At 42.8% G+C, this 14960-nt stretch overlaps 1 protein-coding gene across 1 annotated transcript; it reads right to left on the reverse strand.

Annotated features, from left to right (window-relative positions):
* Positions 1–2278: 2278 nt before the first annotated feature.
* On the reverse strand, positions 2279–14073 carry LOC135522452 (nucleolar protein 11-like). Its single transcript, XM_064948726.1, has 18 exons — positions 13926–14073; positions 13366–13479; positions 13170–13226; positions 12770–12918; positions 10690–10747; positions 10375–10516; positions 9064–9264; positions 8705–8781; positions 8444–8567; positions 8084–8178; positions 7911–7976; positions 7544–7728; positions 5327–5452; positions 4683–4913; positions 4217–4295; positions 3863–3955; positions 3653–3760; positions 2279–3102 (listed from the first exon to the last, which is right to left on the reverse strand). Exons 1-18 carry the CDS (start codon positions 14070–14072, stop codon positions 2989–2991), a joined length of 2166 nt encoding a protein of 721 aa, XP_064804798.1. The 5' UTR covers position 14073; the 3' UTR covers positions 2279–2988.
* Between the last annotated feature and the right edge of the window lie 887 nt (positions 14074–14960).

Below are 14960 nucleotides of genomic sequence, written 5' to 3' on the forward strand. Positions count from 1 at the left end.
ATATCTTTTAACGATGTAAATTGGAAGTTTCCCTCTAAAGGGCAGTACTTCCAATGCCAAAATCTTTCTACTATACATTTGTTACGTCCATTTGAATGTAATTAATATCTTGATATTACCTACTGTCGTCATGTAAAAGGCGGTACAACACAATGGAAAAGGGCACCTCCAAGTGTTCAAAAATAAATACTTCATTTTCTGTTTGCATGTTCCACGTAGCCTTGAGCAGTATTGCAAAAAACATTGATGTGGATATCTAAATTACATACAGTACATGACGAAAAGTATATGGACACCTTCTTTTCGAACATCTCATTCCAAAAGCATGAGCATTAACATGGAGTTTGTCCCCCATTTGCTGCTATAACAGCCTCCACTCTTCTGGGAAGGCTTTCCACAATGTTAGAACATTGCTGCGGTGACCTGCTTCCATTCAGCCACAAGAGCATAAGTGAGATTGGGCACTGATGTTGGACGATTAGGCCTGGCTCGGAGTCTGCGTTCCAATTGATCCCAAAGATGTTCGATGGGCTCGAGGTCAGGGTGCTGCGCAGGCCAGTCAAGTTCTTCCACACCGATCTCGACAAACCATTTCTGTATGGACCTTGTTCTGTGCACGGGGGCATTTGCGTGGTGAAACAAGAAAGGGCCTTCCCCAAACTGTTGCCACAAAGTTGAAAGCACAGAATAGTCTGGAATGTCATTGTATTCATAGACTGTTCTCTCTGCTACCGCACGGCAAGTGGTGCCGGAGCACCAAGTCCAGGTCCAAAAGACTTCCTAACAGCTTCTACCCCCAAGCCATAAGACTCCTGAACATCTAATCAAATGGCTACCCAGACTATTATGCTGCTGCTACTCTCTGTTGATTTTCTATTCATAGTCACTTTAACTCTAGATGCACATATTACCTCAATTACCTCGACTAACCGGTGCCCCCGCACATTGACTCTATACTGGTACCCCCTGTATTCAGCCACACTTTTGTTATTTTACTGCTGCTCTTTAATTATTTGTTACTTTCATTGTTTACTTATCACTTATTTCTTTAAACTGTATTGTCAGTTAAGGGCTTGTAAGTAAGCATTTCACTGTAAGGTTGTATTTGGCACGTGACAGATATCATTTGATTTGATTTACTATGTAGCTTTAAGATTTCCCTTCACTGGAACTAGCCTAGCCCGAAACCATGAAAAACAGCCCCGGACCATTACTCCTCCTCCAAACTTTACTGTTGGCACTATTCATTGGTGCAGGTAGGGTTCTCCTGGCATCCGCCAAATCCAGATTTGTCCATGGACTGCCAGATGGTGAAATGTGATTCATCATTCCAGAGAATACGTTTCCACTGCTCCAGAGACCAATGGCAGCAAGCTTTACACCACTCCAGCCAATGCTTGGCATTGGGCATGGTGATCTTAGGCTTGTGTGTGGCTGTTAGGCCATGGAACCCCATTTCCTGAAGCTCCCAACAAACAGTTCTTGTGCTGACGTTTCTTCCAGAGGCAGTTTGGAACTTGGTAGTCAGTGTTAAAACAGAGGACAGATGATTTTTTTACCCACTTCAGTGGTTCTGTTCTGTGAGGCTGCGGCCTACCACTTTGTGGCTAAGCCATTGTTGCTCCTAGATATTTCCACTTTACAATAACAGCACTTACAGTTAACCGGGGCAGCTCTATCAGGGCATACATTTGACAAATTGACTTGTTGGAAAGGTGGCATCTTATGACTGTGCCACATTAAAAGTCAGTGAGCTCTTCAGTAAGATCATTCTACTGCCAATGGCATGGCTGTGGCTCGATCCTATACACCGGTCATCAGGGGCACAACCTTCACTGGGGACAGTGGGACCCACATTCTGAAATTGTATTTTTGTCCCCCCCAGTTTTATCAATGGCATGTGATACAGACGCATCCGAGCGGTCAGGTAGGCTGTTTGGAGACCTTATCTGACTGGATAACACACACACACACACACACACACACACACATACATATATATACATATATATACATATATATACATATATATACATATATATACATACATATATACATACATACATACATATATACATACATACATACATATATACATACATACATATATACATATATATATATATATATATATTAAATATATATGCTACCCCCACTTTTAAAATCTAACTCGTGCCCCTCGCTGCCAACAAGTATGGCTGAAATAGCCAAATCCACTAATTTGAAGGGGTGACCTTAGACATACATATAACCATTCATGATGGGACAAAGACAAGGGTCATTTTGTGCATAGGGCATTTTTAATAAAAATACTGTCATATGAATTCAGAATTGACTTAGTTAGAATGCAACACAAAATGTATCTATAGAAAACATGGTGCTACACTACAATGTGATTGGGAGATGTACAGTTATTCACAGTCCAAATAGCCTTCTGGAAATACAACAACATTTAACCACAAGATTGTCAACCATATGAAAGGTTGATTCCCATTTTTAGACATGTCAGGTAATTTGTATATTCCTATAAAGGGGCAGTATGTTCCATAGGTTAAAAATATCGATGCCATGTTGCAATATCATGGGACTATATCGTTTACATAATTCATATTAGCAAATATTTCTACCACACCACCCTCAGATTATACAGACAAATCACATGGCTATAGGGACTGAGGCCTCGGCAATGCCACAGTTCAGAACTAGAGAATCATTTGCTCTACACACCTGAAAATCTACTATGCCTACACTGGTCTCAGATCTGTTTGGGCGCTGCACAGCCAACTCCTATGCTCATCGATGAAAGCACAAGCAGATCTGGGACCAGTGTAGGCATCTACAGTAGGTAGGTATGACACAGCAGTTGAACCATGGACCTTTTGGTAGTGGACCAAATACAAAGTGGAATACAACGATGCAACTGACCAAGAGAAATGGGGAGAGAAGGTCAACGGCAAAGTTTGATTAGAAATTATCTGTAAATATGGCCTAAAACAGCTCGATGACTTCTATGGAGTACTGGCTGATGTCCTTGGACAGCTTCATTTTATGGAGCTCTTGAAGGCTGCTCTCAATCTTCCCCAGTTCAGAGAATAGTTTCACCTGGAATGGGTAGATGGGGATAGACGTTAAATGAAACCTTATAACAAAGAACCATATACAGCATGTGCGTCAGCGAGATAAAGGAGATGCAAAGTAAATAGCAGTAGTGCGTCCATTTCCGCAACAAATAAGAGCATTGAAGCGCGTGTGTAAACTCCTCAGCTGGGTTGGTCATGTGGCTAGCACGTATTATAAGCGTGGAGCGAACCAGTGCACATGCGCAGATACTCTGTGTCAGCAAAGTCTTGGATCGTGCTCATCCTTAATATTGTCGATGTAGCAACGTGAAAATAAGAATTTGTTCTTAACTGAATTGCCTAGTTAAATAAAGGTAAAAAATAATAAATTTAAAAAAAAACGCTGAGTCTACCTTTGTGAGGTTCTGACACAAAACGGCTAGCATTTATAATTGCAACACTTGCTTTTCCAGTTTGAACCACTGGAGAGGTAAACATTCCTCCCTGGGTGCCTCAACGGGTTTTATTCTCACGGCAATAAAAACATGACAAAAATGCTCAAATATAATTTGGACCAAAGAGAAAGCATATACCTGGGACTTGACAAAGCTTTGGAGATTAGACAACAATCCTTTGGCATCAGGAGCCATGACCAAGACTGTGAAATGAGCATCCAACAACAAGCACACCCAGTCAATGATCTAGAAAAGGAAATTCAGAACACACACATGAAGTTAAAATGCTATAAAATTTAATTACATGCATTCACCTCTTGTATAACTCTCATGCTTCCATGTACCAACCTGTGTCATCGTGGGCGATCTCAAACCTGGCGTTTGTGTGTAGACGTCTTGGGAATATTTCAAATAGACAAACTGGAGGTACTGAAGAAAGAGCTAGGAGAGGAAAGGAAACAGAAGGATGCAACCATCAGTCTATCATCCTCATAGCTAACTGCAATTCATAAATTGGTAGTAAATAGAAGAAAGAAAAAAACATGGTATATTGCAGGAAGAAAACAAATATTCACATTTTACTGTTCTTCGACGAGGAAGACTGGAATTGGAATTTTACTTCCTGAATCGACTTGAATGAAATTGGAATTGATCCCAACGATGGCATATTGTCAAGGAGATGGGACACAGGTATCTACTCACAATAACTTGCTGAGTGTCGAGGTCCTTCAGGTGGGGGAGCAGGAAGTTGTCACTGTACGGCGTCTGCAGGACCTCATTACTATGGCAACACAGTTAAAGTTATAACACCTCCACACAGGTTTAAGAGTCATTTCTATGGACTGGTGCTGTATATTAGCGCAAGATAAACATTATGGTGCATTGCAGCCGACTGTTGACAATGAAATGTGCCATTGTTATTTCATTTAATCTATCCCTATTAAATGAACGATTCAACGAAACAACCAATTCAACAAACCTATAGTGAGAAGATACAGTAACAGCCTTGTGTTGGTTCAATCCCTCTGACTATTGATGATTCTGTGTGTCAATGTATGTCTATCAAATACAACTGTTCAAATCAATAATAACAGAAGCAGATATTACTGTAGTCTTGCAATGGAATAGTGTTTAGAGAGATGGTTGTCCAGACTACACACAAGGATACAGTAGCACAGCCTTGTGTAGACCCACGGGGCAAGCCTCTAGCTGCAGCGTGGGGTTCTTCTTATCCTGGGGAGGTTTGGGCTGGTGGTTGGCGTCACAGCTGTCCTCCTCAAACAGAGGCGGGCTGAAACCGTTCTGTTGGCCCCCCCGGGCCCCCGCCGCCACCAGGCCCTCCATGAAGGACACGCTGTCCGGCTCCAGACTGACCATCTCCACGTCGCCGTCTGGCACACTTGAGGAGGGAGAGTGACACACGGCCGTTACAACAGCAATCCTGACTTCAGGCTATTTATATGAGTTGACAAACTATTGTATTTGCAGGAACAAGACTTGGAAGCATTGGAAATGGTTCAAACGAAACAAGTTCTAGAAATAAAGCACTTCAAAAATAAGCATCATTTAAAAGCAACACAGCCACAAAGAGACCGCGTGGTTTACAATGTGGTGGAAAAAAATATGCATTGGACACAATGAATAGAAACTTCAACCATCAAAAGAGAGGACAAAAATTAGGCCAACAAATACATAACCAAGCTCCTGCACTGGTAGGAAACACTAGCCTGAGCTTCACCAGAATTAATCTTATTCACAACGTATAGGTTGTCACAAAAGACCCCCCCCAATACACTATCGAGTGAGACTGACCTGATGAAGGTTTTGAGGCAGGCACACGTGACCACCTCAGGGATGTCTGGGAAGAGCTGCAGGCACAGCTGACACAGGAAGTAGTCCTTGTGCTCCAGGGACAGCAGCAGGAGGCCGGGACACACGCTGCAGAAAGACACACAGAACAGGTCAGAACCAAACCAAGGGACTCAACAGTCTGTGTGAAAATACTAGTATCCTAGTATTCTTTCCTTCATTGCTACTGATGGGTGAGGAAACTGGATAGGTACCCACCCACCACAATGTCTTCACCTCATCATCATTCGAGACCACCTCAAGCGAGACCGATTCAAGTCCAAGCCCGGAGAAAAAAATACCAAAACCGGATTGGGGGGGTAAGACTTTGTCAAGACTGAGGCCGGGAGGTTGACAAGCGGTCCGAGTCAAGACCGAGCCACAAAAAAGTCAAATTCAAGACCATGATTGTAATTTCGTCAAATCACCACCATAATAAGAGCTCAACATGTCCAGTATTTCTGTGTTCATATTTCAAAACAACATATGGATTCTTTATACATTCAGATGTTAAAAAATGCATGAGGGAATAGAGCCACTCAAGAAATTATTACTAACTCAAACACAGTGGGGAACAACGGACCTTCTACACCAAAGGATTTATAAAATAATTACAACAGTAATTCTAATTACATTATTCTTTTCAGTGATGTTCTGATTTAATCTCTTCAGCTTTTGTTGGAATGGAAAGGTTAACACTGAAGAGAAAAAAAAAAGATCCAATCATGATGTTTTGTTTTTGTTGTCTCTGGGGAGATAAATCTAGCTAAGACGAGCCATTGGCTAGGCCATCAAACCAGATAGAAGGCATCTGCCATTCAACTGTATTAGGGGCAACATTTTGGAGTGACAGTTTAATCAACCAACTTTTGACTTGTAATATGTGGTACCATTTTGACAAAAAAACGTATGGTAACTTCTGCCTTCGCAAAGGCCAACTGTCCACTGTAGAACAAGGAGCCGTAGTTTTCCCGCTGTAGAACAAGGAGCCGTAGTTTTCCCACTGTAGAACAAGGAGCCGTAGTTTTCCCACTGTAGAACAAGGAGCCGTAGTTTTCCCACTGTACAACAAGGAGCCGTAGTTTTCCCACTGTACAACAAGGAGCCGTAGTTTTCCCACTGTACAACAAGGAGCCGTAGTTTTCCCACTGTACAACAAGGAGCCGTAGTTTTCCCACTGTACAACAAGGAGCCGTAGTTTTCCCACTGTACAACAAGGAGCCATAGTTTTCCCACTGTACAACAAGGAGCCATAGTTTTCCCACTGTACAACAAGGAGCCGTAGTTTTCCCACTGTACAACAAGGAGCAGTAGTTTTCCCACTGTACAACAAGGAGCAGTAGTTTTCCCACGGTCTAGCTAGCCATCTTCTGTTGTAGACTAGTTGCAGAGGCTGCAGCAAGTGTTGTCAAAGAGGATGTTGTTCCTAATTTGTTAGCTTCTCCCCTTTCAAGAATCACTTTCAACAAGAAGATAAGTGGTATGTACATCCACTACACTACTTTGCACCAGTGGGGATTAAGGGAGTACACGCAATAGCCATAAAAAATAAAAGTGCTTATATGGCATAAAGAGACACTCTTTTACAAAGAGCGCACTCTCCTACGTGTGCTGGTATTACGGTTGTTTACCTTTCAGCATCATTAACCTGGTCTCACATACTGAAGGCCAATAGGTTCACCACTGTACTAACCTGTCACACACTGAAGGCCTAGAGGTTCATCACTGGGCAAACACGGCTATAATAGATATAAAGACTTCAGGTATAAATGTTTCAAGAAAGGAGTGTATATATTTGGCCTGGCGAAGCAGTTTTATGTGCTTACTGGGTAGAAGCGTATCATTCTTGACTTTTTTTTACTCCGCTGGTCTCAGGAAGAAATGAGGAGTCTCACTGTCCGAGACAAGACCGAGTGCAAATGTATCCGACAAAGAGACACTCAAATGGTGGTCTCAAGTACTTCAACACTGATGCCTTGCTAGATCGGTGAGGATGGAAGCAAGACACACACCCCAACTTGCATAACAAGTGGATGGCACCAACACTACGACGAGCTGACGACCCTGTTCACATTCACTTTCCATGCACCCAACACAGCCCATCATCCTGATAACCTCCCTGTCCAAAGGACCGATACTCCCGTGCCGTAGGAGGTCCAGTCAATTCAACGCCACCCTCACCTGTGGCAAAGAAACTGTGTTTGCACCAGCTGTGCCAGGGCCACGGGAGTGTAGAAGGCTGTCTCGGCCTGGCTTCGGGCCACCAGGTGGCAGGCCAGCTGGCTCACTGAGAGCTGCAGGTCCTGGGCATCGCCTCTGGAGACCAGGGCCTCCACTTCCCTCTGAACCTCATCCACTGGACCAGTCTGGTGGGGTTGAGGTTGAACACAGTTAACAACCAACTTAACATTTCCTTGAGAACAATTACATTTGATAGAAATACGCTATGAAAGGGACAGGTCATTTGTCATTCACTCCACGTACAACATCAATACCTGTTTGAGACTGTCAAAACAGAAGAGCAAAATGAATAGCAGATCTAAAATACCTTGATAAACTCCAGTACTTGGTCCACTGTGAGGGCTTGCGCTGATTGGCTCTTCCGACTCAGCTTCTGTACAGGGGAGGACCAATCAGAACAGGCGAAATTAACATGGATCCATTCGGGTGGTAAAGTACTTGGGTTAGGATCAATCAATTCTGGAAGGCAGGTTAACTTACACTCTTCCTGGTCTCCACTATTTTGGTGGGCCCCTGTGGCTGATCCCCATGGAGAAGGGTGTTCCAAGAGGGCACAGCCACCGACGATTTGGACACTACAAAGCCGCAAATGAAATAAAATCCAACTCACTAAACTGTTCGTTTCAGATTACATTTCAAGGGATGCTATTCAAGATGCAATTTCAAAACAGTAATGTACAGATTCAGTACATTAGATAGGTGAGGGAAACGTATGCAATGACGTGTAAACAGGAGTGATATAGCTTCACCTGAAGGGTGCTGTTTTCGATTCAACCAGGCACTGTCAAGGACGACTAACGCCACTCGGGTGACTGTTTTACTGAGGAAGTGCCGCGTTACCTGCGATCCCAGTGTGTCGTAGTTTCCCCAGGGCCGAGGCCAGAGAGGACTTCTGACACTCGTAGGGAATGACGGAGAGGGCCTTGCCATGAGGGACAAACAGCTTTCCCAAATAACACCAGACCTGAGGAGAAATGAAGGAATGATCATTGATATAAATAGGAGTGAAGTGGGTCTAAAGTACAAGATACAAGCATAGAGTAATTTGGTTGAAGTTTGAGGCAAAAAAACAAACAAACTCCAATTTCTGAGTATTCCTACCTGTCCATGGATGCTTCCTGCCATCTCCTTACCAGCCTGAAGAGTCTGGAAATTAGTATTCCAGATGCAGAGGAAATCTGAAATTGACAAAAAAGAATAAAAAGGATCAGATGGATGTCAGCAGTGTGGTGAAAGCTCCCGAGCAAACACAGGGAAGATATCACCATGCTGTTTACACGCGTCAAATCAGAACTTTGAAAGTACGTATCTAGGGGGTTGATGCTGGATTGGGCGAATGTGTGTGAGAATCATGATTCAATCAATTCATTAAGTAAACTCCACTTTTCCACATGAGGAAAATTGACATTTCTGTTGAGCTCCTGAATTGACATGACATTGATCCCAACCCTGATATTTACCTTTGCCAGTTCTGGCGGAGGGATGGGGCACCCCCACCACAGCCACATGAGCTTCGTCCAGGGCTACTGCCGAGGCAGCTCCCAGCTCTCCCTCCCCCACGGGCAGCCTCAGACGCAGGCTGCGAGGCAGGGCCTGCACCCCCTCCAGCCCCACATACCCCCGCGCCGCCACCACACTCTGGTACACACAGCCGTTAGGGTCTGGAGAGAGCGAGATAGACGCCAGAGATGCAAGTCAGGTCAATCATAGCCTTATGTCACCAGCACATCACTGAGAGCGCAAGTTACTCATTAAAACACTAAACACTATCATGAGGCTGTAGCTACGATGTCCGACAACTGCGTTTCATTGTTTGTTAAGTGCTTCATTGATATCAAATGCAGTACCATTTCAACAGTATGCTAATTTACTGAGGGGAAAAAAAACACCAATAAAGCTGTAATATGTAACCTTTTGGGCTACTCGATCAAACTCACATAGAAATGAGAGTTTTTAATAATGGGAATTGGTTGATGTAAAATATATCACTAGCCACTTTAAACAATGCTACTTAATATAATGTTTACATACCCACATTATACATCTCATATGTATACGTATACACTGTACTCTATATCATCTACTGCATCTTTATGTAACACATGTATCACTAGCCACTTTAAACTATGCCACTTTGTTTACATACTCATCTCATATGTATATACTGTACTCGATACCATCTACTGCATCTTGCCTATGCCGCTCTGTATCATCACTCATTCATATATCTTAAAAGTACATATTCTTTATCCCTTTACACTTGTGTATAAGGTAGTAGTTTTGGAATTGTTAGCTAGATTACTCGTTGGTTATTACTGCATTGTCGGAACTAGAAGCACAAGCATTTCGCTATACTCGCATTAACATTTGCTAACCATGTGTATGTGACAAATAACATTTGATTTGAGTTATAGATCTGTCACGCTTTTGAAAGCAAGTCTAAGTGGTACAAATGCTCTATGTGCGCTATTTCTATGCTTTCGGTTCTTAAGTTTAGTTTTCCCATCTTTTACTTTCGGTTTTGCACACCAGTTTCAAAATACAAGATTTTTGGTTGTTGAAAAGATATTTCACTGCAGTTGAGATGGTACATTGATTCTCTACACTATATATTGCTTGTTTTGTCACAAACTGAAAATAGGCTAACTAATAGAATTTTAACCAGGAAATGCCAGAACGATTTCTGCATAATGCACCTTGGAAGCTGAATGAACATTACTACTTGAACATTTCTAACATTACTTTGGCAGGGAAGTGACGGCCGTACTCACACAGGTAGAGCAGGTTGAGGTGTTTGTCCCGGAGAGAGGCAGAGACACTCAATGGGGAAGCTCCAGAGTCTTCTCTCTCCAGCCTATACTTCTGTAGGGTGTTGGGGTTGAGCCTCTGCACATACAGGAAGTGCTCCCCTTTCTGTGCCGGACAACAGGGAAGCCATGTTAAAACACGACATTGTGGCACAGAATTCATACTTGCACAAAACATTGCTTGTTGCAGATGGCACTGCGTTTATGCCTCCACCTGGCAGGTCACTGAGTACACGGCTATTCAGCGTACTGGTGTACCGTGAGGAAAGGATATTCTACCTGCTCTGTCACGAAGAGGACAAAGTGCTGTTTCTCTGCCACGATGTTGGTGCTCCACCTAGGGGGTAACATGAGGACATTGTCAACTGTGTGCATCTCACACAAAAAAAACGATTGTTTACTCAAATGAGCCAAGTATTGACAGCAACGTGGACAGAATTATCATAGTCGCTGACTCACTGTAAATAAATATGGGTGCAAGTAAAAAAAAAAAAATGTTCAGTTGATGGGGCGGCAGGGTAGCCTAGTGGTTAGAGCGTTAGACTAGTAACCGAAAGGTTGCAAGTTCAAATCCCAAAACTGACAAGGTACAAATCTGTCGTTCTGCCCCTGAACAGGCAGTTCAGGGGGCTGTTCCTGGGCAGCCATTGAAAAGAATTTGTTCTTAACTGACTTGCCTAGTTAAATAAAAAAAGGTTAAAATAAAAATGTCAGACGTTTTACATACACCTTAGCCAAATACATTTAAAATCAACATTTCATAATTCCTGACATTTAATCCTAGTAAAAATTCCCTGTTTTAGGTCAGTTAGGATGACCACTTTATTTTTAAGAATGTGAAATGTCAGAATAATAGTAGAGAGAATGATTTATTTCAGCTTTTATTTATTTCATCACAGTGGATCAGAATTTTACATACACTCAATTGGTCAAACGGTTTTGGGTTGCCTCCCACAAGCTTCCCACAATAAGTTGGGTGAATTTTGGCCCATTCCTCCTGACAGAGCTGGTGTAACAGTCAGGTTTCTAGGCCTCCTTGATCGCACACGCTTTTTCAGTTCCACGCTTTTTCAGTTCTGCCCACACATTTTCTATAGGATTGAGTTCAAGGCTTTGTGATGGCCACTCCAATACCATGACTTTGTTGTCCTTAAGCCATTTTGCCACAACTTTGGAAGTATGCTTGGGGTCATTATCCATTTGGAAGACCCATTTGCAACAAAGCTTTAACTTCCTGACTGATGTCTTGAGATGTTGCAGCAATATATCCACATTATTTTCCTCCTCATGATGCCATCTGTTTTGTGAAGTGCACCAGTCCCTCTGCAGCAAAGCACTCTCACAACATGATGCTGCCACCCCCGTGCTTCACGGTTGGGATGGTGTTCTTTGGCTTGCAAGCCTCCCCCTTTTTCCTCCAAACATAACAACGGTCATCATGACCAAACAGTGGTATTTTGTTTCATCAGACCATTTCTCCAAAAAGTACAATCTTCGTCCTCATGTGCAGTTGCAAACCGTAGTCTGGCTTTATGGCGGTTTTGGAGCAGTGGCTTTTTACTTGCTGAGCGGCCTTTCAGGTTTTGTCGATATAGAACTCGTTTTACTGTGGATATAGATACTTTTGTACCTGTTTCCTCCAGCATCTTCACAAGGTCCTTTGCTGTTGTTCTGGGATTGATTTGCACCATCTCCTTTCTGAGCGGTATGACGGCAACGTGGTCCCATGGTGTTTATACTTGCATACTATTGTTTGTACAGATTTGTACCTTCAGGCATTTGGAAATTGATCCTAAGAATGAACCAGACTTGTGGAGGTCTACAAATTTCTTTCCGGGGTCTTGTCTGATTTCTTTTGATTTTCCCATGATGTCAAGCAAAGAGGCACTGAGTTTGAAGGTAGGCCTTGAAATACATCCACAGGTACACCTCCAATTGACTCAAATGATGTCAATTAGCCTATCAGAAGCTTCTAAAGCCATGACATCATTTTCTGGAATTTTCCAAGCTGTTGAAAGGCACAGTCAACTTAGTATATGTAAACTTCTGACCCACTGGAATTGTGTCAAATAATCTGTCTGTAAACAATTGTTGGAAAAATTACTTGTGTCATGCTCAAAGTAGATGTCTTAACCGACTTGCCATAACTATAGTTTGTTAACAAGAAATTTGCAGAGTGGTTGAAAAATTTGTTTTACTCCAACCTAAGTGTATGAAAACTTCCGACTTCAACTGTATATATTTTTATATCCATGGCTCTGAAAGAGAATACGCCAACCAGCCTCTATAGTTGTGGGACTAAAGCCAACCAACACGAAGGTTACGGATCGCTAATCCAGACTAGTGTCCATTGTCTGACCTTATGACCTCCTCCTCTGATAGAACATCCTCTATGGGCTGTTGGGGGGTGGAGAGGAGGGAGTCCAGGAATCTGACAGCCCCTCTCTGAAAAAGCACCACAGGCTCTCCCCCTGGGGCAGAGTGGATCCGCCATACAACAGCAGTCACCTAAGAGACATGCAGACACAGAGCTAGTTAAGACCGATAACTGCGAGACATCGCGAAATGACCGCAAAGCCAGAGGAAAGCCTGAGATAAAAGGAAATGTATGGCATAATTTGATTAAATTATGGAACAATGACTTCTCACAGGCACTGTTCGTGTTATTGTGCAATTTGCAGAGTATGCCACCATATTGACGAAGTCAAAGCAGAGGAGGTTGAAATTCTATGCGTGTGTGAGGGGGAGCTCATACTTACAGTTGCTTTAAATGCTTTGTCTAAATTGAGGTCTTCATCTTTCCAAACTCTGATGACCTAGTGAGTAAACATTTATTGACCATGAACAACATGAAGACAACCACTTTATTTAAAGAATCAAGTCCAAATGTCAAGTCCAGATGTTTTAAATGGTGTTCAGTTTCTATGTTGGTGGAAAGTGTCCACATAGTGTTACCTTGTAGTCTGAGACCACTACATACTCCTTGGTCTGAAAGTTGAACACTGCAGGACAAGTCAACAACTGTCCCTGTTTCACCGTCCAGCTGCCCAAAGGCTTCTGGTCTGAAACCTGTCAACACAGCACCTCATAAGTAAACAACACATGCATATTACAACACAAACACAACCTTTGTCATATTATTGCGGTAAGTTACGTTCATAATCAAATATAAGACTTGTGTGACTACATTTTTGACAGTGGCACCAACGTCAGCTAACCAAACAAACCCACGCCAAGCAGCTATCTAGTAGTACTGTTCTCAATGAAAGAACAGTACGTGTGCTAATGTCCACCTATGTGCATGTCGATTGATTCAAGGAAACCGTCTGAATACGCAATGTGTTGCTAGATAGTTGATGAACACCATTGCAATACTGGTAAGAGAGGGAGAAATTGTTATATGTAGCTAGCTATATTTTGAAACGCTTCGGATCCCCCCCCCACTGCAATGGACACGAGTGTCCCATCAGCTGAGCTGATTCAACATTTCAGCCACGTATATTGGTCCACATTACCTTGTATAAAGTGACAGATCTCGTGGAATCGGTGACGACGGCATGGTCACTGTCTCCATCCAGTTCAATTCCCTGAATTGGCGAATCTGAAGCATTTTGAGTTTGTACAAGCCCGCACAACGTGAATCCCTCATACAGCGCCGCCATGCTGGATGAAGAAAATGAAAAGAGCAAACCACGCGAGACTTACCCACGGCTACCATAGAGTGGAGTGTTTTAAAATGGGAAACTGCAGTAAAATAAGACAGCGCCCCCCTGTGACTAGGTTATGGTATTTCATATTGAGTTGTGGTAATGTTGTGTGGTGCCTGTAGCGGCCAGTGACCCTGTGGGTATATATTCAATATGCACTAAATACAGTGGGGCAAAAAAGTATTTAGTCAGCCACCAATTGTGCAAGTTCTCCCACTTAAAAAGATGAGAGAAGCCTGTAATTTACACTTCAACTATGACAGACAAAATGAGAAAAAAAATCCAGGAAATCACATTGTAGGATTTTTTATTAATTTTTTTTGCAAATTATGATGGAAAATAAGTATTTGGTCACTTACAAACAAGCAGGATTTCTGGCTCTCACAGACCTGTAACTTCTTCTTTAAGAGGCTCCTCTGTTCTCTACTAGTTACCTGTATTAATGGCACCTGTTTGAACTTGTTATCAGTATAAAAGACACCTGTCCACAACCTCAAACAGTCACAATCCAAACTCTACTATGGCCAAGACCAAAGAGCTGTCAAAGGACACCAGAAACAAAATTGTAGACCTGCGCCAGGCTGGGAAGACTGAATCTGCAATAGGTAAGCAGCTTGGTTTGAAGAAATCAACTGTGGGAGCAATTATTAGGAAATGGAAGACATACAAGACCACTGATAATCTCCCTCGATCTGGGGCTCCACGCGAGATCTCACCCCCGTGGGGTCAAAATGATCACAAGAACGGTGAGCAAAAATCTTAGAACCACACGGGAGGGGACCTAGTGAATGACCTGCAGAGAGCTGGGACCAAAGTAACATGTCGATTGAACAGTGCTCCGGG

Source organism: Oncorhynchus masou, chromosome 4, assembly GCF_036934945.1.
Source record: "Oncorhynchus masou masou isolate Uvic2021 chromosome 4, UVic_Omas_1.1, whole genome shotgun sequence".
Classification (NCBI taxonomy): Eukaryota; Metazoa; Chordata; class Actinopteri; order Salmoniformes; family Salmonidae; genus Oncorhynchus; species Oncorhynchus masou.